Source organism: Trichoplax adhaerens, genomic scaffold, assembly GCF_000150275.1.
Source record: "Trichoplax adhaerens TRIADscaffold_6 genomic scaffold, whole genome shotgun sequence".
Lineage (NCBI taxonomy): Eukaryota > Metazoa > Placozoa > Uniplacotomia > Trichoplacea > Trichoplacidae > Trichoplax > Trichoplax adhaerens.
The window spans coordinates 4,366,013-4,389,157 of NW_002060948.1; the positions used below are offsets into that span (position 1 = coordinate 4,366,013).

Below are 23,145 nucleotides of genomic sequence, written 5' to 3' on the forward strand. Positions count from 1 at the left end.
TCTTAGCCTCATTTTTCCATTATCGCAAATAAGTTCAGTTTCTTATCACTTACCGTGTTCGCACTCAGTTCCATTAAAGTTATCAAGGCATACGCAGACATAACCATTAATACTATCCGAACAAGTTGCATTATTAGAGCATGGATTAGAAATACACTCGTCAATATCTATAAGATGGCAATAGTTATAGATATGTTAGGATATAAATAATTGAAGTCATAGGCTTGCATAGTAGCTATCGATAACATAATATTGAATTCAGTCAAATAAGTCTAAAATTACTCGTTTCGCAGAGTGATCCCGTAAATCCGGCTTGGCAAGAGCAGTTATAACTGTCTGGGAAAATATTACTACAAACGCCTTGGTTCAAGCATGGCCTTAAACGACATCGGTTATTATCTGCAAAAAGTGCCGTAATCAGATAAACAGCGTTACTATTGCTTCAGAAATATATAGATGCTGTGCAATCCGTAATTTCCTGACTTAAAATTATACAAATTTAACTGAACATGGTCTCATAAAAAATACTGCTTATGAATAAATTATCCAGAAAGTAGGAGTAATACCCTTCTAAGAGTAGATATATAGCACTTATATCGCTATATGCCTAGAAAATGATCTCATAATTAATCGTTGATTGTTACAAATTAAAGCCTAAAGAAAGTATTTTTGGAGACAATTCTTAAACCTCAATACAGCAGTTGTTATAAAATTCTACAAACTCAAAGTCTTTTTGTTTTGATATGGAAATAAACGTTATATAATTAATACCCACTAATTAAAGAAAATCGGTTCAGATTCGAGAAACTCGAGCACAAAGGACAAGTGTTTTATGAATAATTGCTTACTACAGCGATAACATCCTTACCATATTGGCAGTTTCCGCCGCTATAATTTGTACGACAAACGCAATCATTGCCATTAGCACAGTAACCATTTCCTAAATAGAAATAATTTGATATTTAATTGAATTTTAAAATACTATACTGTATAGCAGCATAAATTTGTATAGAATATTACCAGTACATCCATCTTTTAACACACAGCTGGAGCACGTATTTCCGGACCATCCGCTGTTACAACTGCAATTTAGTTTAAATAAGAAATAGATACCAGTATAACCATTAGCCAACCAAAAATGTTTTATTCGAAATGTTATTAATGAAATACATCGTTTTTTTTAACGTTTTGAAACATACTAGCATTGGCCAGGTGAATTTGTGCAGTTAGCATGAGATAAATCACAGCCTGTTCTACAAATTGCTTTAAAAATATCAAAATAGCTCTTATTATACAAGTTATAAATAAACATTTTTAGCCAATACACAAGAAGATAAAATTTGATTCATAAATAGCAAATGCTAACATAACGCCTTTATTGCTTATATTCTGTACCTGTTTGACAGCTTGAACCTGTCCATCCTGGTACACAAGAGCAATTGTAGTAATCAATAAAATTATTACATGTAGCCCCATTAAAGCAAGGCGTCGATGAGCATTCATCAATATCTAGAGCAATCAACATTATACAAAGGCTTTAGATAAAATTATACTGTGAATACTTTTTTACTATTTCCTTAGATTTTAATATACCGTGCTATTTCCATTAATGCTACCCTATTTTATACGTGACTTAAACCAAGAGTTTACAGCTTAACAAGATTAAGTTTGCATTCTGCTTGTCATACGCTGGTACAGAAACTTACCTGTCTCGCAAATTTTTCCAGTATATCCTTCTACACATTTACATTGATATGTATTAATTGCTTCATTTATGCACGCGCCATCATTTTTACAGGGATTACTACGGCATGGATTTAAATCTAATGTAGTTGAATTAACATATGCTTAGTTCACATCTATAAATGATAATTCAACTAATCAGTGCATTTTTACAGGCAATACCGATTGATCAGCTCTCAAAATTGATCTTAAAATTTAATAGTAAGCGCAAACGAGATGCTGATTCTAAAATAGAAAATCTTAACAAATCATATTTACCATTTTCGCAATTAGCACTTGTATAATTTGATAGGCAATCACAAGTATAATTAAATGGCCCTTCATAGGAACATATTCCTCCATTAAGACATGGTCGACTTACCCTACAGAGATTCATATCTGCAGTAAAACAAGACGAATTATTTATCGCGACTGATGTTTTAGAATTACTGATTATGGTGATCACTGGATAAAAAATAACCTACCAGTTGCACAATGAATGCCAGTATATTGCGGTAAGCATTGACAAGTGTAGTAATCAATAAGATTATTACATGTTGCGCCGTTTATACAGGGACTTGATGAACATTCATTAACGTCTGTAATTTAATTAGAGTAACAGCATGACGTTAAGTTAACTTTTAGCATCTCAGAAATTAATCAATGAACTATTTAACTAAATTTCATTTAAATTTCTAAGCTATGACTGGTGGATAGTTTTCAAATTAGTTACGATAAAGTAGAAGCAATCGAAAGCTAAAAATAGCGATAACGATTATTATCATTTGTAAATTTATTAGAGTAACGTAGGACATTAGCTTAACTTTGCTCTTGAAGAAATTAATCATTAAACTAATAAACTATATTTTACTTCATTTGCAAATCTATGGTGGACAGGTAATTTCAAAGGAGTTACTGTACAGCAGAAAAAATCTAAGCATAAGATAATAATAATATTAACTATTGTCGCCTATCTGATAACATCTGTACTATAACTAAATTCATGTGGAATGTGTTTTTAATTTAATTCACAATAAAATCGTATAAATTTTACATAGAATATTTAATTTCGATAGAGCTATTCTCACCTGTTTCACAGTTAGTGCCCGTATAACCTGGGAGGCATGAGCATCTATAGTGATAATTGCCGAGGTAATTGCAACTGCCTCGATTTTGACAGGGCGACATGGTTCGGCAAAGATTGGAATCTTTAACATCACATATATAGAAAGCAAATAGTTTACATCAATTATATTATAAGCTAAATGAATGGCGAAAATTACATTTTATTCAAAATATCGACTAAATAATGCTTAGCATTAATTCAATAACTATATACATATATGTTACGGTGTAGGTATGTGGCGATGGCATCGTATACGCTATCAACCAGATTAAATTGTTATTATTCCAAAATTACTTCAAGTTAATTACATCAATATCCAAAATGGAAGTATAACATCACACGCATTATTTATATATTTATTTTTTCTATCATCCGAATCTAAAAGTTAACTTATAAAGCGCGCATACCATTTTCGCAGTGAGCTCCTGTAAACTGTTCTGGACAAAGGCATGTATAACCGTTAATATTATCCATACAAGAAGCATTAGTATGTTGACAAGGATTTGAGGAACATTCGTTGATATCTATGAGATTTAAAAATTAAATGAGACTTTTTACTTTAAGCATACTAATTTCGAAGAGTTAAATTTCATAGTAAATGTAAAACATGTAGTACGTATAATGTGCTCCAATAGCATTAATTATATCTTGATATTATAAATTTCTTTGAATTAAACTAATCAAACTCATTATATGAAAGTTATCTCTTCGCTGCATCGTGCCAAAAGCTATATCACACCAGAATTTTAATGCATTAAAAACTTCATTGACAAAATATCATCTTTTGAGTATAATTATCAAAATTATGATTTGTGAGAAATTTTATAGATAAATTCTAAAGATGCATATGTCACTAAAACAACATTTAGACAAATTAGCAAATTTGTAAATGAGGTCAATAATCATAATGAAAATCGACTAATCTGGATACATAAATTCACAATACTAGTTTAACTCAGTTTAATTTCGAACTCTATGAGACTGTCTCGTTAAAATAATATTTCAATCAAGAGCTGTCTTCATTTAAACAAATATCCACTAGGAATGGTTATTTTATATATCTATCAATATATCTTCAACAAGTGACTACCTATACCAAACCAGACTTAAATTTTAATGGAAGTTATTCAACGTGAAATCTAATTAGTCAATTGCTATGATCACAAGTGAATTTTCTTAATAAATTATCAAATTTTACTGCAGAAATTTAATTAACCTAGCATAAAATACATAAAATATATATTTAAAGGAGCTTCTAATCTAAGAAAGAGCATTATATCTAAATTGACGGCGAATAACTCAAATTGAATAATAATACGGTGCAATTCCATGAAATACGCATTTTATTGACATTTAATAAGTAGATTAATTACCTGTACCGCAATGCAGCCCAATATACCCAGGGACACATGAACAGTTATAACCATTCAATTGATCGTTACAAGTTGCGCCATTTAGACAAGGGTTAGAGTCACACTCATCGATATCTGTCCAATTATTACAATAGAAACAATAAAATTAACAAATATACTATAATAAAGCTGAAGACGTGCTTACATAATGGCTAACTTAAAGTTTTAATTGTCTATTATTTGGTATAAATCCAATATGCTTTGACTCTATGAATTGAAGATAGCACTTACTTTGTTGGCAGTTCTTGCCAGTATATCCAGTAATACATGTACATTGATAATTAAAAGGGCCTGTAGAAATACACGTTGAGCCGTTTTGACAAGGATTGGCTTTTCGACATTGATCAGTATCTGATACGGCGATAATTTAGGGAGATATTAACAAATTTCATTGATGCATTAGGTTAACAGAGCTTTAACAAGAAATTTTAAAAATACAGACAGTCAAGGAAGTGCAGCATAGTCAAAGATTATCACTAAGGTATCTTGATATTAAGATGAAAAATAATATTTCCACAATAATACCATTATCACAATGGATTCCTGTCCAGTTTGCGGGACAATTACAGTTATATCCATTTATTTTATCTACACATGTAGCATTCTCATGTCGGCAAGGATTTGAAACACATTCATTAATATCTATATCAAATAAGCATGAAAAATGATCACTATTTTAAAGGCACAGTTCTCTAATGTAATTAATTTATAAAATTTTGTGATCAGAAGACCTATCAATTACTATAAATAAATGAAACTATCGATTATAAGTAGGCAGAAAACTAACATAGTTTTCAGTATCTTAAGATAATCTAAATGGAGCACATTTATGTCTGGTAATTGATACATCTAGTTAGAACTAAAATCGCCAAATAGATCTATGATGACGTTAGAACTTCTGTCTTAATGTGATAGCTACTACATATTAATTATTCTTATTCTACCAATTTTTTTAATTTAACCCAACATTATTGATAGTATTATAAAATTATATAAAATACTTAATATAACTATAGTGTAGTTCTTATCTTAAACTCAGACAATTGCATAACAACTGGCAGTAATTGGAAAGTCTAGCTGGCAGAAAGGTAAAATCGGCAAATTTTATCAAATATTTTCACTCTTTAACTATTTATTGATAATTACATATTGTAGTGAATAGGCTTTTATAGGCATAGCGGATTGTTCTACTCTCTAATGCTACCATAATTTATGTAACTACTGTAATTAGCTGAAATCACTACTCTTACGAGAGGAAAAAGTTAATTTAAATAAAATATGTTCTACATAATCTAACGAAAAGTATTAAATTTGAAATCTTTGGTCCGCATTCATTTATACTATTGCCATATCTATCAGACAGACAAATTACACTTACTCGATTCGCAATGAATGCCACTATACCCAGGTTGGCATGAACAGGTATATCGTAAAGGGAAATTATTGCATGTTGCATTATTCTGGCAAGGATTGGAGTTGCATTCATTAACATCTGCGTATTAGAGTAGAAATTGTTATGACAATTTCGCAGAAAATCAGAATGAAATGGTAATATTACTTAAGAGTAAATACGAATAACCTTCTTCTCAAGATATTTTAACAAGTTATAATAGCAAAATTCTGTGTACATTGCATGCTTTACCTTGTTCACAATTTATTCCTGTGTATTCTACTGGACAATTGCAATAGTAAGTATAGGCTCCAGTTACTGTGCAAACACCACCATTTTTACAAGGTGAAGTAAGTCGACATTGATTCGCATCTAAATTTTATTTTGGATTATGATTAGTAATGGATAAACCAAAATTAAATGCCTTCATAATTCTTAGCCATTGCTTGGCTGTTTTCAAAGCTCAGCCAATTTTTTCATAAGATACCTGTTTCGCAAAGAGTTCCTGTCCAATCGAGAGGGCACTTACATAAATATCCATCAACTTGATCTATGCAAGTTGCATACGGATGTTGACAAGGATTGGAAGTGCATTCATTAATATCTAATCACAAATAAATTAATTGCATTAGGTTGTAATGTAATTACTATTTTATGACTACATTTAATCTGGAGTATTAGAGTTTTTCAGTTTAAAACATAAAAACATGGTGAATTCATATTTCAGCAAAATTGTACTTGTCTGGCAAGCAGAACCCGTAAAACCATTTTTACAAGAACAAGTATACGAATTAAGTCCGTCTTTACAAGTTCCACCATTGGAACACGGAGTTCCAACGCAGTCATTGATATCTATAACAAAAGTAAACATAACCATAAGGTAAGAAGTATATTATTAACGCAAACTTTAAAAGTAGTAGCCAGATTTTATCGTTATCTTATGGTTATGTGAAATGTGAGCGATGGTTTGTATTCCTTTCATTTATCCAGCACTGCCAGTCAGAAATAAGAAGTTTATATCATAACTCACTTTGACTACAATTTTGACCAGTATATCCTGTAGCACAAGTACAATTATAGGAAGCGAGGCCAAGATATTTACAGGTAGCGCCATTTTGACATGGCGAATATGCGCGGCAATAATCGCCATCTGTTAAAATAAGGAAAATATGTATTCATCTATTTTTTGATGGCAAGATATTGTATCTACTTGCATCAGTTTACAGTAAATTGAATATACCAGATATTTTTTTATATACAGTTACGTTAGCTTTACTAATAAAATCAAATTATGGCACTTAGAGTTTATTGTAGCATGCTGAGTTTTAAAATTTTAAAGTATTTCTAGAATCACAGATCTTACCAACTTCACAACGTGCACCAGTCCATTGTGCAGGACAGGCACAAGTGTAGCTATTTACTCCATCATGGCAAGTGGAATAAGGGTGGACACAAGGATTCGATGCGCATTCGTTTATATCTGCAACAGAAATATTAAAATGATGATTATGTTCAGTATTATAGGATAACACGATTTCCTGCAATCATGATTCGATAATCAAGTCAGCGAGCGAAAGTGACTGGTTAGAAAACAGAAAAACAATCTTACTTGTTTGACATGTACTACCAGTGAAGCCAGTCGATGTACAATTGCACGTGTAACTGTTAGATCCAAGAATACACTGCCCGCTATTAAGGCATGGAGTTGATGAGCAAACGGTAACCTCTGAGAAATTAATAAAATTTACCTTTAAGAAAATCTTTATCTATATTTCATGTTATCTATCAGTTTATCTGTCACCTAATTCAATACAGATCCGCTACATACTTTCTGTAAAGACGATGAACTACATGTTATTAATTAACAAAATTTACCATTAAGAAAATCTACCCCTACAGTATATTTTACGTTATGTATATGTTTCATCTGTTATTGAATTGAATACTGATCGACTAAATAACTGCCATAAAGAGAACAAACTACAAGTTAGATCTAAAGGTTTAATGAAATACTCGCTACTTACGGTCTTGACAATTTATTCCTGTGAATCCAGCTGGACAATTGCAGTTGTATGTTAAATCTCCAGTCGATATACATGTCCCACCATTTACGCATGGCGAATCTTTAACGCAAACATCTTTAACTTTTATAAACCAACAGTATATAAAAACTTATTACTTACTAATTCTTTAAAACATAATGGCTTCCTTTGCTCATAAAATAAAATTTATATCAAGGAAATTCTCACGTTTTTCGCATCGGGTGCCAGTCCAGTCGCTAGGGCAACTGCATGTGTAGGAATTAACATGATTATGACATGTCGCGTATACATGCTGGCATGGATTAGATGCACATTCATCAACATCTGAAATTGCATTCATGAAATTTGTTACAATGATACATCATTACATTCCAGCAATTGTATTTACTTGGATTATAATTTTACTTAATAACGACGAATTTTGACCAATGGTTTATGTATCTCCCAATCAAAAACGGTACTAAAATCTCTGCAATGCGTAGTTTTACAACAGCAGACCCTGTAGACTTAGTTGTATGATCTATAATATTTGCATCATTTAACTGAGTTATACCATGACTTATCATAGACCAATAAAAGGCTAGATTGCAACTATCGAGGTTCATAGCTATTTGAAAATCAAATTTTAACCCATAAATTTACAGTATTCGATATTATCAGCTTGTAATTCCACTATGAACTGTAGTAGAACTATACAATTTGTAAAGATGCTATAAAATACCGGGTGTGATCTAAAAATTTAACAATTTTTTTAGAAAATGCCTAAAGCAAACTAAAAATTGCAAATGATTTAATTTACTACCCTATCACTTACTCTGTTGCGTGCTTACACAATAGCAATCTCAATCAATTTAGTTCGGTATCATATTTATCTATAGCCTAATTATTATGAATCACGTTATGTATTTTTAACTAACGTAGTTGTTATTTAAGAAAACATTGAATGTAGCTCTTGATTAGAACGTGCATCGTATTGTAAGAGGGTATAATTATCGCAATTTACCATCTTGGCAATTTCTGCCACTGTACCCAGAAGGGCAAACGCAAGTATAATTGAGAGGAGATGGCACGCATGTACCTCCATTGGTGCACAAAGTAAATACACGACAAGCATTGATATCTAGAAAATAATAAATGTTTATAAATATAACTTAAGTGCTTTATCAGTACCTTAGTATTTCAATACAGACTTCTTGATTTGTAAATTAGATCAAGCAATTTATATAGCATTAGCTATTTATTTTCTATTAAGTGATTAATGTTACTTCCTAGTTGTTACTGTAGGATACTGTATACTTTAGGATAATAAGGCTCGGAGAATATTAATCTCATAGTAACTTACCAACTTGACACTGGGCTCCTGAATAGTATGTTGTACAAGAGCAAGTATAACTATTAATTCCATCGGTACAGTTACCGTTGTTTTGGCAAGGATTAGATGCACATTCATCAATATCTAATAAATTCCATTAAGTAACGTAAATTACATAAAATTTGAGAAATTAGAACTAAAGTGAAATACTCGTGTAAATAAGATAGATAATAACATTACTGACAGACTTTAATCATTAAATTATTTTTATTACTTGTCTCGCAGTGTAAACCAGTAAAACCACCAACACAAGAACAATTATAGCGAAATGGCATATTAACGCATGTTGCACCGTTCACGCAAGGGTTAGAATTACACTCATCAAAATCTGCAAAATATGCGTTCGATAACTGAATCATGAGTCTAAACAAGCCAAGTTGATAACAACTGACTATGTGCTTCTTACCTTGTGAACAATTTTGGCCTGTGTAGCCTGTAGGACACAAGCAACTATACGTATAGATGCCAGTGTAAGTGCAGACGCCGCCATTAACACATGGAGAGCTAACTCGACATAGATTACCATCTAAGTGAAATTATAGAATATTACGAATAAAGCTCTTTAGAAATCAATTATATTAGTTAAAGATATCAGAGTAACAGAATAATCGGACATTAATACTTTTCGTACCATTTTCACAGCTGGTTCCAGTCCATTCTGCGGGACAATTGCAAGTATATGAATTTATTCCATCAACGCACGTAGAAGATTGCTGACATGGATTAGATGCGCACTCGTCGATATCTATTCGTATATCAATTTAATGCCATTTTAGCAAAATCAAACTCAATGCATGCCGAATAAGTAAGGCAATAATCGTAACAGCTGAAATATCCCACGCGTGTAGATTACTTAAGGATAAATATTATAAGTATCTTTGCTTTGTTAACGAAGAATATTCAATTTCAGATAATCGGATTTTGCTTACTTATTTCACAATTTGTACCATTAAATCCAGTAGCACATACACATGAATATGCATTAGGGCCGGTGTTATTACACGTGGCACCATTCAAACAGGGCGAACTCCGGCACGTATTTAAATCTATAAAAATGGCATTACTTTTAGAATGTAGCTGATATTAATTGTCTTTGTGCAGCAACTTTTGTCGATAATAAGAAAAAGTATCATTCCTAAAATCTAAAAATAAACTTTATATATGATCTTAAGGAAAGCAGTAATCTTAAAATTACACTGTAGTATTGTAGTTATATAAAATTATTAATAGATGAAGAACTCCATGTAAGAAGGCACTTTCAAGTCCCGGATGTAGATAGCTTGTTCTTATCGTACCTGTATTACAGTCTATCCCAGTCCAAGTACTTTCACAATCTACACTAACATTTATTCTAAATTGCGATTTATCGGAAATTGGCCTTGTCCCTATCATAGTAGCTGTTTCAGAAGCTCCTGGTACAGTATTAAAGCGTTGGGTAAATCGATCAATAAGACTGTCTGTACTACCTACGTAGTTTTTGTCCATTGCAGTCAAATGAACATTGACAAAACCCTGACATTCAAGAACAAGAAACAGATATCAGATAAATACTACTATATTAATTCAAAGATCATATTTCAACTTTAGAATGTAATTTCTTTATATTTACTCTATATTTTTCATTGATGGATCCACGGTACGGATTGGTAATATTGTCAGCAGTTAGAGCTTGACCAACTGTAAATTGTATCGAAGATGATGCATTCCAAACATTCGTAGTTAGTGAACCGTAGGTGCAAGGGCTGCTTACAGTTAAATTATTGCCACATAAAGTGAAATAATATCCACAAGAACCACCATTGCAGAGTGTAGTATTCCAGTGACTTTGATTATTATTTATATAGCTTTGAAATTCGTAACTGATGTAGGCATGCACATCAGCTTCTACATAACACTATAAAGTGAAGATGTAAAGTTACATATTTCAAAAGGCATGCATTTCCTCAAAAATATAAATATTAAAAACAAAAGGCCTACGGATAAAATTAGAATTACGAACAATTTCCACTATGTCAATTAGACTTAAAAGTATACATTTGATATGATAAATATTAATCATTGCACTACTTTAGTTATCATAAACTGATCAAGGTAAATTAAAGAGGCTAATTGAAAAAATGATATTGACCATGATCCTTCAAACATCGATCTAAGCCTAAAAACACCTTTTTATCCTTAGCTGAATATTATTTCAAATACAAAGGTAAAATGATTTGTATCTTAGACGGAATCATGAAACGTAACCTAAATCTAAAAATCGAATTTACTATCTAATTGCAATAAAATTTAAATCGAAAGAAAACGTTAGTGGATAGTAATTGCTTTTATTACAATTCATTTTGATTCTAATGTTAACGAAAGATAAGAACTACCTATTAACAGGAAGACTTCACTTCATATACAACTGGCAAATATCATCAGCCATCTTACAAGTTACTATAACTTCCTAAGCAATACAGTAGGAGCTTCTGCTAACACCGTAGTGATTTATATTATCGTCTATTTCCAAATGCAGCATAGATAACAACTGACTACATTATTCAGATACTTTCAGTCTACATAACTATTAAAATCATCATGAAAGCTAAGATATCTCTACTAATATAGGATCTCTTATATTAACGTCAACAGCTGTTAAAGCTAGTTAATCTCACTAACGTTATGCTAATTGTTATCGAAAAAATTATTCGGCCAGCACGAAAACTCTGATTAATTAAATTGGAATATCGCATTTGTCTATGATGATAAATTAATATCACTAGCATCGCTAATAACTAACGTAACATTTAATCTTGTCGTCTAAAAAAGTGTACTTAGAAACGTAATAGCTTCAAATTATCGACTGCAAAGCATTAATGACCAACATTTTAGACTATAGGATTCACAAAATGCGAGTAATAACATCGAAGATTGGCTTATTGCATTTAAAAAGACTTTTGCTTATTAGAAATTTAGCATTCTGTTACAATCACAAGAGCACGAAATTGATGGATTCATTTTCTGAAGCACTTATTAATTTAAGCCTTACTGTTTTAGCTATTATTTCTAGGCAATTCTAATAATTAATTATAAGCACCTAATACTAAATCTATAACTTTATAATCATTTTTAGGTCATCTCCTGACTGGAATGCTGATGGAGAAATTAGTATTCGGCAATCCAATGTTTAGAATCCTTACAATCATCTACTAAATTGTAAAAATCAAAACATCTGTTCACTGCTGAACTGCACAGCCGATAATTATAATTAAAGATTAACTTCCAGGACTCTTTCTAGCTACGTCTATAGTACATAATTTAAGAATTAACTTGATAAATAGTTAGGATATATCAGTGAGATTAAAGCATTTGTATTAAACTAAAGTTAAATTGCTTAAAGCAATTATCTTACTTATCTTAAAATTACATATCAATAGAAAAATTAACTTTTATAGATAATTCGGGGTTAAATTAAAATGCTCAGAAAGGGTAAGTTATCCGCTCGGGACTTATATCTAACTGTAGTTGTTATTCAGAGACATTATAGCTGTCGGAATATAATTTATTATTCATAGACCCTCGGATCTTGCCCAATCATAGTCAATTATAACATAATTAATAGTCAAGCAATGCATGAACTGTTATTTTTCTAGCTAATAAATTAATCAATGGCGTTTTTATCAGTTTCTTTCTTCATATTCATCAACAATTGAGAACCGACCCGTGCATCTATCAAATATTAAATACTCAATGACATAACTGATTTTAAGAACTACATTAAAATTTACAGTAATATCCAGGTGGTCAATAAGTTTATAGCCACGATAATACTAGCTTACAAATTCATTTTATCTTAGATTAAGGTAATCTGTATTACTAATTTCCTGTAATGGGCTATATTTAAGCTTGCTTGAGAAAAACATGTAGAAATTACTACATGTAAAAAGTATACGATAATGAGAGAAATTCTTATCACTTTGTTGGTAATCTATGTAGTAGCTACAATCATGAACAGTTTCTAGTAGAATTATACGTAAATTTTCAGGAAAGCTTTTGGAGATCGAATGTGTGATTCATGATTTTAATAGATTATTAAGGATTAGAAGATGCGATTTAAACGAAGAAAAGAAGATAGTAGGAACCTAACTGTAATAGTTTAAATTGAAACTGAACTTTATTCTATGACTTACCAAAGTTGCGATAGTTAAGAATAAGTAAAGGGCGACAAACAAAATTTTCCTCATATTTCGTCTTATTAAAGCTCGTCAGTGCAGCTACGAAACGATATTTAGCAACTATAATCGTTGTTCGTCTTCTTTAATGTAAAGTGATTCGGATGAACCTAAATTTAACCAATTGTTGATTTTACAGCAATTAGTTTCTAATCGTTTTTCCTCGGAATTTGTTATTAAAGAATAAACCACACCTATAATCACCTATTAAAAATTGATTAAAATTAAAATTAAAATTTAAGAGTTAATAACGTATCATAATAAAGCCCAAAGTGGACGCATTGCAATCTAATTTTACTGCACCTAGTGGCGAGCAAATTATTCAGATCTTTATGAAATCAACAGGTGAAGCTCATATGTTTACTAATTAAAAAAATCAACGGTAAAGAAACAGCTGCTATTTTATATGATAGTTTGCGATAAATGTTATTCATTCCATCCTTTATTCCAATTCTAGATGTTATTTATTGTTTAGAAGATTTAAATAGGCTAATATCTAATATTTTCAAGTAAGCACATATCCGCAGATTCTTATGTTACATTATCGGTACAATAATGAACACAACAGCTTACACATAATTCGGTTGTAGTTTTATAGTTTTATCTACCTCTTACATTTGTGATTTCGTGGATTTTCAAATCAAATTTGTCGTACTTACTAGATTAATAAGGTAGACATGGCTATCATGTTATCTTAAACGGAATTTTATCGCCGGATAACTTCCAGATTGATGTTTAGTTAAAAACTGAGAACAACAAAAATAAAGTGGTAGTGCATGGAACGATCATAGAAACAGTACATTATAAAATCAGGTAACGCTAACGGCGACCTTACTAATAGTAATGATTGGTTGGATATTATAAAATAGAATAAAGGAAAATTATGTGTATTATTAATGATATAATTCACGATTATCAGTCTCTATCAATCAACGAGACTTAACTAGTAGTATCAAATGTCATTCAGGTTTGCTAATTGTTTTTAATGAACATAATAACCATTATGACTACTATCTGCATAGTTAATTTTTTATGGAAATCGATTCTAAAGTCGTACTATATTGGAACAATCTACAAATTATAGTTGCTATAAACGATGGCTTCAATGGTACCAGACTTTACAGCTCAAAAATCTAAGACAACATTCCCTTTAACGACATAGAGTCATAAAACAAACAGCTTATAAAGTGGTTTTTAGTGAAAGTTTATAGAATGTACAGAGACATTCATTAAACAACAATGTTAGATTTAATCTGTTATGGCTATAAGGTGATCATGTTTTAAATACATATCTCGAATATAATCGTAATTATGCTAACTAAAATAATACCGAGAATGAGCTATATCTATTTCGTGAGATAACTTAGGTTAAAACTGCAGTTTAATTAACTGCATTATTTTTTATCAAATATTTGGAAATGATAAGGAGCTAAGTTAATTATTAAATATTATGCATTATTCATTTTGTCTACCAGAGAAGAAATAATCAAACATATCACTGATCACCGGAAAGTACTCACTTGGATAGGTTTCAGCATGATATCAAAATCACCTTGATCCCTAATTATATAATTATGAATCAATTAATCATAGTCAACATAAAATAAAACATAAAATCAATGAACAAGTAATGATCATCTGATTAACTATAATTACACTATAAACTAGCCATTAATTCGTAATCAACAGTTACTAGAAAGAGTGCACCTTAATGAAGCACTTTGTACTGTGCACAAACTTTTGTTATTACATCAAGTGTGACAGAATTAAAATATAACAATAATTAGCATACGTATAAGTGAGGTGTGTCATAAACAATAGCCTTACCTACGGGTGTGCCCAAAGTTTAGTGAATAGACAAAATATAGTTACGTTATCACGACATAACATATTTTATTATTACGCCTATGAAGCTATAGTATTGTACCTACTTCATGGGTAAACTCAACTTCTAGTTAACTTAAAAACTTTTATCCAATACCGCTTCATATAGTTTAGGTAGGCACGCCTACTATGAATAATAATGTTGCTAAATTGCTTCCCAAGGTAGTCTTATAATGCCGTAATTTATTAGTGCTATACTGCTACTACAAGCACAACTATATATATTATAGTATAGTTATTAGTATTTCAGAATAAAGTATCAGTGATAGGCATGTCGCTCATATTCTCATTACTAATTTTGAATCTAAATGCGATAGTATTTAATTTTCATTGTCTGAAGCAGTATACTAAAAATGTAATTCTTCTTTTGACTTTATAATTCCGATAATGATTTAATTATACTTATAGGAATCTAAAATTATCAGCTTTCGTTTACATTTTTCAAAAATAATGAAATAATTGATTTTAATACCGCACAACTAGCTACTACAGTTATAGCTCCGTCTTTAATTAAGGTGAGATCATTTTTACGCAATAAATCATTTTTACCATCAGCCAAGTTGAAAATGAAGTATATTCTACTCTACTGACGGTGAATTTCGTGTTAGCAGTTTACTATAATGCTCATATTGTAAACAAATACTATCCTAATCCACTATACTAAAAGAATAAGAAGAAACTTTAGACAGTTTAGAAGAAATGCGTTTATATGCAAGTACCTAGATATCGCATCTAGTTACATCTAATGTTATTATTTGGGATTTAGGAAGTGGCAGGAACAGGAACATAGTTCGTGTTGTATTATAAAATTTAAGACTCCAGTCGAAAGATTGAATAATTTTAATTTTCTTCATGATACTGCATAAAACAGTTTTAGTTAGTGATAATCAAAATAAACCAGCAGTTTGATTCTATAGTCAACATCGCTAAATCGTGCAATATGCAAACTCAAATTGTAAATTTTGCAAATTGCGGCATATGCCACTTGAAATAGTTTATTTTATTAAATGTCATAATTACTCTAAATTTAAGTAGTTAATTTGAAATTTGATGTTGACATTAATCGAGATTACCATATGTGATGGAAAGAATTAAAAAATGGATTACAATCTCCAAAATCTTTCTAAATATTCTAATAACATATTCTACACTATAATCTACGCAGTGCATCCATATTACATCTATTTTAAACAAATTTTAAGCAAATAATTAAAAACTGCCTCAATTAGAGAATTTATGATGCTTATACAGTATCTCACTATTACTTATAGAAATAAGTGAAATAAAGTTATCCTATTGTATCCTAATTTCACTTGAGAAATCATTTAGTGCTACGCTCAGAAACGGAATAGAGGAGAACAAGCGACACTCTGCGCTCTATCGTACAGTAATCCAACTTTAAAAGGAATATGGAGCATTTAGTTCAGCTACAGTTATGTTCATGGAGTAAAATATTAACACTGAGAAAATACAACTATTTTTCTCTTCAATTGTAGTGTAAAAAACGCAGACGCTCATTGTTCTGTTCTCTTGATATGTTCATCATGTAGTAATACTGTATATGCATGAAAGGTGCTGAACTATTGACAATTTAACGAGTTTGTTTAAACTTTACTCATGATCCGATATCATTGAAGACGAACTGTTATAAACCTCTCTAAGACAGCTAAGCTATCTACTCTCAAGATTCCTAACTCCACTACTCGTCTAGTTTGACTTCATACAGTTACTGCTTTACCAGCTTTCTATTTCTATGAGTAGTTTCGCCGGATAACAAGAACTTACTACCACTTTTACAGTACATTAGTATAGAAATTGTCAATGACACAACTGAGAGCAACATCCTTCCACATAAATTGCCCCAACATAATCATTTATTCAGTTAAATACTACGTAATCATTAAACAGTTTAGATCTAGTTGTCCAATCAGAAGTTGGCAATTCATGCAGAAATATCGTTAACCGAACTTTTCATTGCTGTATTAAATTTATTTCTATAAAATACTTGATAGCTATTACGATCTCCTTATAATTGAATATCATTTCATACATTGCTTAGATTAAACATACATTTTTATGGAGCAATTCTGATATGATAACACCGTACATATAGTAGTATAAAATATCACATAATGTTTGGACATAATACGAGTTAAGAAAAATTTGCCTTTATACAAAGTTACTGGTTAGTAACAGACTAAGTGCAGCACCCGAACAGTATTGATAGAATCGTCGATAATATTCACAACGTGCATGATTAGATTCATTTCAATGATATAGCATCCTCATTAATAATCATAATGTCATGCAGAAGTCAGTTATTTATTTTCTGATAACAATATAGTATTACAGAATACTGCCGACATATCGTTTAAGAAATTAAATTATAAATTACTAGCACGTTCGCTATGCTTCGCGTACCGTATGTACCTGCACTTTTTACTTTACAATTATCATAATGGCAAGCTAGTGAGATTTCATAATTAGCTCATATACGTTTTTCATTATATTTTGTTCAATTTCCGCATTCCTTGCTTTTGCTTATTGTAATCAAATATAAATAACAGATAATAAAAAACTTGCAGAACATTAGACTTGAATCCGAACACTAAAAATATTTATCGTTTTATTACGATACTATTAGAAGAATACCTAACTGTAGTAGTCAGAGTAAAATAACCAGTCGAAACTGCATTAATTAGTGTTAGCATTCCTTATATATCGCAAACAAAGCAATTATGAAACCGCTTGAGCCAGATGTACAGATAATCACTATTTAAAGCAATAATTGTAATGTATTGCCCGATTTCATTAAATTTATGATCACAAGCTCACCTGCGAAGCAATATTATTGGAATGCATAGGTTAATGTAAGATAGTAGTAATGGTAACTGTAATTACAACGAAGCCTATATTGCTATGAATTGGAATCGGATGAGTCGCGGAATTAAATACCTAACCTACATAGAATTTCGTGTAAATAACAATCAACAAACACCGAAAACCGTAACACTGTTTTAAAAGCAAATAATTAAGTAGCCACATACCTAACCTCATTCCACTATACCTTTGACATAAAAGCTATCATCTTTTTTCAACACCATTATTCCAATACAGTTATAATCTTTCCCTTGCATTACGCTTTAACATAATAAAAATACGTAATCCAATCCGAAAGAAGAAATGAATGGTAACTCATAGCTTCTGATGCTATTTGCTGTTAATTTAAACTCATTATTTTCGGCTTTATCAAGTACATATGCAATAGTAAAACATTATTTCTTGTAAATCGGCAAAGTGACGATGAATTTCTTTATGTACGGTATGAAAGGAAAAATTTTACAAGTCTAACAATTTTGTCCCTCAGATGAAGGTAGCATCATAGAACGAAAAAGAGTAGTTGAAACGGAGGATGAGTTGCAAGGCATCGGTACTTACATGAATTGCAGATCTAAAACCTGATTTACTAATAATACACTTTCTTTTATCCTATAAACATGCTATATAGCCAACTTAAATATCACTTGTAAAATTTCAAATTCCATGTATGTTTTGATGCAGTTGATCAGTTTAACGACGATGAAGATGAATCAGATTGGATTGAAACTGGAGGTATGCCGCTTGAGAAACAAAAATTTATGTGATGTACGAATTAAAACAATTGAAATTTATTTGCCCCTATAGACGAGTTACTTATTGCAGAACAAAATATCAAAGGTTAGACCTACTAGAAGTAAATTTATATTATCAGATATACTATTAAAAGTTATTTTGAGCATTCTGTGCTCCATGCGTTCTCTTTAAGTTACAGACATACCTTACAATCATTTCGTATTTCTGTCTTTTTTGTCTTGCACCATGGATTTATTGAACTATATATTATATATATATATATACATATATTTAAAATTTTAATGCTTGATCGACCATATTGGCACTTGAACGATAGATGGGAAGCAATATACGAATTTTGATGATTTTAAAGAAGGTAAATACCATTTATCATCGATTCACATTAATTAATGTGGTAGTACTCGTAATTTTGGGTTTAGAAATTTTGAATTATGAAAGGAATGCATCTAAATATCAAACCCTAACTTACGTGTATTTAATTTAATGAAGTGATCGGTAAATTTGAAGACAATATCGACACGACTACATTCGAAAAGTGTTTTAAAACTAAAGGTAGGGCTACAATACATTACAATAATATCAATTTCGTAATATTACACATAATATAACATCCAACTGCACAGTTTGATAAAGAAATACAGGTAAGTAACATCTATATATCAAAGCTAGTAACTCTTTATGATTAATAACATTAGTCTAGATCAACGATAAATAAAGCAATATCAACAATTTAATTTTCTTATAGAACTATGCGATACGTATTCCTGCGATGAAAGTGATCTTATGTCAATCATTGATCCAAATGATCCTAAATCGGAACTTTCAAGAAAATTAGATGAAGATATAGATGGCGAATGCAAGAAATGGATCGAAACCCTGCGTAGTAGAGAAAAAGTTTCTGCAATTCCTGAATTGACCTCAGTTGTAGGCAAAACTAGATGGCTCTTAAAAGAATACGGCTATATGAAGCATTTTGATAGAGGAAAATTTAAAGAAGTAGAAGGATACTATCACGATTTAGGCAAGCCTGATAGCGGATGTAATCAGCTAGCCATCTACGTTAATCGTTATTTATATTGGTGCTCATCGGGAACAGCTCTAAACTGGGAATATTTAAACGATTCTCATCTGATAAAAGACTACATTAAGGAAATGCATGAGAAAACAAATTGTTCAGCTTCTTTCCTATGTAACATTATTATTGCAATATTGCGTGGAAGAAGATTTGCTGTGGCACAAGGAATGATTTCTGAAGCAACAGAATCTCAAAAGATACTGCTTGAAGATGTATTGAAGAAATATCGTACACTTATGAAGCAAAGATCTCGCGATATCTCTCGAAACTTACGTAAAAGAGGTTCAGTTTTAGAACCTAAAATGTTTTTCAAAGCGGTTAACAAACCAGCATTAATGAAAAAGTATAATGATCTAGTGACATATTCCAAAATGATCAAGAAGAAAAATGGAAAACTGCCAGATAGAATGTATATCTTCGGTTTAAGATTTACATTAGCACATATGTTGTTAAGCTGTGCTTCTAGGCCTGGTCCATTATACAATTTAACGTTAAACGATATGCGCTGCTCTCGAGGCAACTGGGATGACGAGAAAAGTGAAGTTATTATTACTGTTTTAGATCATAAAACAGGCAAATGCGATGATGCTCGCTTTATTTTAAGTCATTATTCTAAAGTTGTGGTAAGAGAATTTTGGCACTATATTCGACCTTTGGTACCTCAGATAGAGGATGGAAATGATGCATACTTTTATCTAAATTCGTCAGGAAAACGTTTATGCTCATCACAGGTAAACTCTCATGTTCGAGTCATATTTAAAGTAGCAGGTATTGAAGGATTTACAACTACATTGCTCAGAAAAGCCATTGAAAGCGCTTCGGCTAATCGATTCTCGATGAAGGATCAAGAAAACGTTGCTACACTACTAAACCATGACACACAAACGGCTGATAGGTACTATAAAGTTTACATTAATAATGAAGAAAAGGCATACAAGGGTTGGGAAGCTATTAATTTGCTTTACAGCGGTAAGTCACCGGAACACGACGAGGATGACTACGAAGATATTCGTGATTTTCCAAAGCATGAAATTAAAGAATAGTAATAATTAATTTCCTAAATTATATTATACTTTATCAGAACTAATACACATCATATCATAAACATTCTTTCATTAACTTTTACGTCATTCATTCTGAATCTTGTAATCACTAATTCTGTATTACCATCAGTTTTGTATACTGTCGAATCTTCAGTATTGACTCTATGACCTCATTCGATCACGCAATCTATAACAGATTTCTCGTCTGAATTTATTATTACCTACTTATGATAAATAATGAGTATCATCTAGATCAAAAAATTGATAAAAAGTAATAAGATGTTTGATTTGATTGTATTGCTTCCAGTTTCGGCGAAATAAATAAAAGTAAGCATAAAAATTAGTAATGTGATTAGCATTCAAAGTATATAGAGATAACTCTTCCACTCCTTGAATGATAGAAAGAACTTAAAACCATGAGTTCATAGTAGCTTTTCATGTAAGAATAAAAGACACAGGAATGATTTCGCTCAAAATAACCAAGTATATATTTACTAACTCAATATCTACGGTATATGAGGACAAAACCACTACGAAAAATGGGCTTTGAATTTAACCTAAGCGGCTAAACCATTATATAGTCATTACAGTCATTGCTTCATTTATCCTGTTCTAGAAATATCTTGCTAACCATGAGTTCTATGTAGTTAATAGGTTCAATAATGAGTTAATTTTGATCTATGTAAAATTTTGCACAGATATTTTCGCTTAAAATAATTAAGAAGTAGATTTACTAACTCAATAAAATCATTAGCACAGAAACCACTACGAAACAAATGAACATTGAACTTTCCTAAGTGGCTAAGCCATTAGATAATCATCATAATCATTATTGCATTTTTCATCCTTTTCAAGAAAAGCCTTACTAACCATAAATTCCAAAAATTTGTTTGGAACAATCATATACTAATTTAATCTAAGTAAAATTTTGAACAGACATTTTTCGAAAGACATTTAAAATTTCCTTTACTAGAACAATTCTAGTAATGCTGTCAGGAGAAAGAAACCTAATGGATATAGCATAAATGCTAGATAGATTCAAGCTATATCTTTCTGTTGCAATTAATACTGTAATTATTTTAATGTCTAATCAATATAATATTGAAAGAAAATATTATGACTAACTTTGAATAATCGCTTTATCTTCGGTAGTGAGTTATTGTAAGGCTAGATCATCTTATAATAGCCTGGTTAATTAATAAGGTGGTTACTATTCTATCGAAAGTAGTAAAATGGAAGCTCCTTAGAAAACAGTATCTAGCACTATCGGTTGCCGCTAATTCTTTAATTTGTTTATGGCTTTGAATTGATGTTGAAAGCGAAGAGATCTCATCTAATATAATAGTTTTACTAGGTGGAATGTCGAATATGAACAAGTATTCATAAAACATCACTGCTTGTCCAGTAAAGGCTTCTTACAGATGAATTAAACAGATTTTACTACAATAAATAAAATATCTCATTAATACAGGACTGGATAAAATTTTGAATCCCTTCATGACTTATTATGGCCGGTACTTATTTACATTTAGTAGTAGACCCCTCGCTCGTTATACTTTACTGCACATGAACAATTTCCCTGAATCGCCCGTAATTTATAACTTCATAAATAAATTAAATTAAATTAACTTTTTAAGCTTGCTTTCATGTAGTCTAAGTTAACGGACAAAGCACTGTAAATTCTCAGTTAAATATAATATTATTTTACGATTTTCGTTCGGTATATAATTATACTATAATAATGTGATGTGCACTTGTGCAGTAAGAAACGCGTAATGCGCACTCTTCTCTCTCTCGTAGTAATGATGACCTCTAACTGATTACTGTAGCCTATAGTAGATGATCTGGCATACTATATATACATATGGGAGATGAGCCAGTAGCCTAGTGTACGATGTATATTTATTTTAATATAGTTCAATATTATCAGTATTACGATTATACTGTACTTGGAAATTAATCATGAGCTAGAGCATAAACTATTAAATTCGCCAGAAATTTAGTCCGTGGCTAGAGGCATAGCGCAGCGTAGATTCTTCAGCAGCTGAGCCAGAGGCATGAAGTAGTTTATTTTATGGTCTCTACCGTACAGTAGCAGAGCCAGTAGCTTAGTTATTTTCAGCACTAAGCATGTTGAACACACGAGCTGTTTCTAATACACTTTCTTCACAAAACTGTACAATTCTGATTATAATTATTACAGTAAATGATAGCTTAATGCAGGTGTATAGGCTT

At 31.0% G+C, this 23,145-nt stretch overlaps 2 protein-coding genes across 2 annotated transcripts; one reads left to right on the forward strand and one right to left on the reverse strand.

Annotated features, from left to right (window-relative positions):
* Positions 1 to 3,238: 3,238 nt before the first annotated feature.
* Positions 3,239 to 10,549, reverse strand: TRIADDRAFT_57597 (uncharacterized protein; the record flags this gene model as incomplete). The annotated part of the gene is made up of 20 exons (XM_002113770.1): positions 3,239 to 3,372; positions 4,222 to 4,335; positions 4,492 to 4,611; positions 4,786 to 4,902; positions 5,639 to 5,752; positions 5,903 to 6,022; positions 6,138 to 6,254; positions 6,389 to 6,502; positions 6,681 to 6,800; positions 7,014 to 7,130; positions 7,260 to 7,376; positions 7,675 to 7,794; positions 7,900 to 8,016; positions 8,696 to 8,812; positions 9,035 to 9,148; positions 9,279 to 9,392; positions 9,471 to 9,590; positions 9,696 to 9,809; positions 9,994 to 10,110; positions 10,360 to 10,549. 20 exons carry the CDS (start codon positions 10,547 to 10,549, stop codon positions 3,239 to 3,241), a joined length of 2,427 nt encoding a protein of 808 aa, XP_002113806.1.
* A 7,913-nt stretch (positions 10,550 to 18,462) lies between these two features.
* TRIADDRAFT_57598 (uncharacterized protein) lies at positions 18,463 to 20,910 on the forward strand (the record flags this gene model as incomplete). The annotated part of the gene is made up of 6 exons (XM_002113396.1): positions 18,463 to 18,481; positions 18,721 to 18,771; positions 18,844 to 18,876; positions 19,109 to 19,147; positions 19,282 to 19,344; positions 19,538 to 20,910. 6 exons carry the CDS (start codon positions 18,463 to 18,465, stop codon positions 20,908 to 20,910), a joined length of 1,578 nt encoding a protein of 525 aa, XP_002113432.1.
* Positions 20,911 to 23,145: the final 2,235 nt, after the last annotated feature.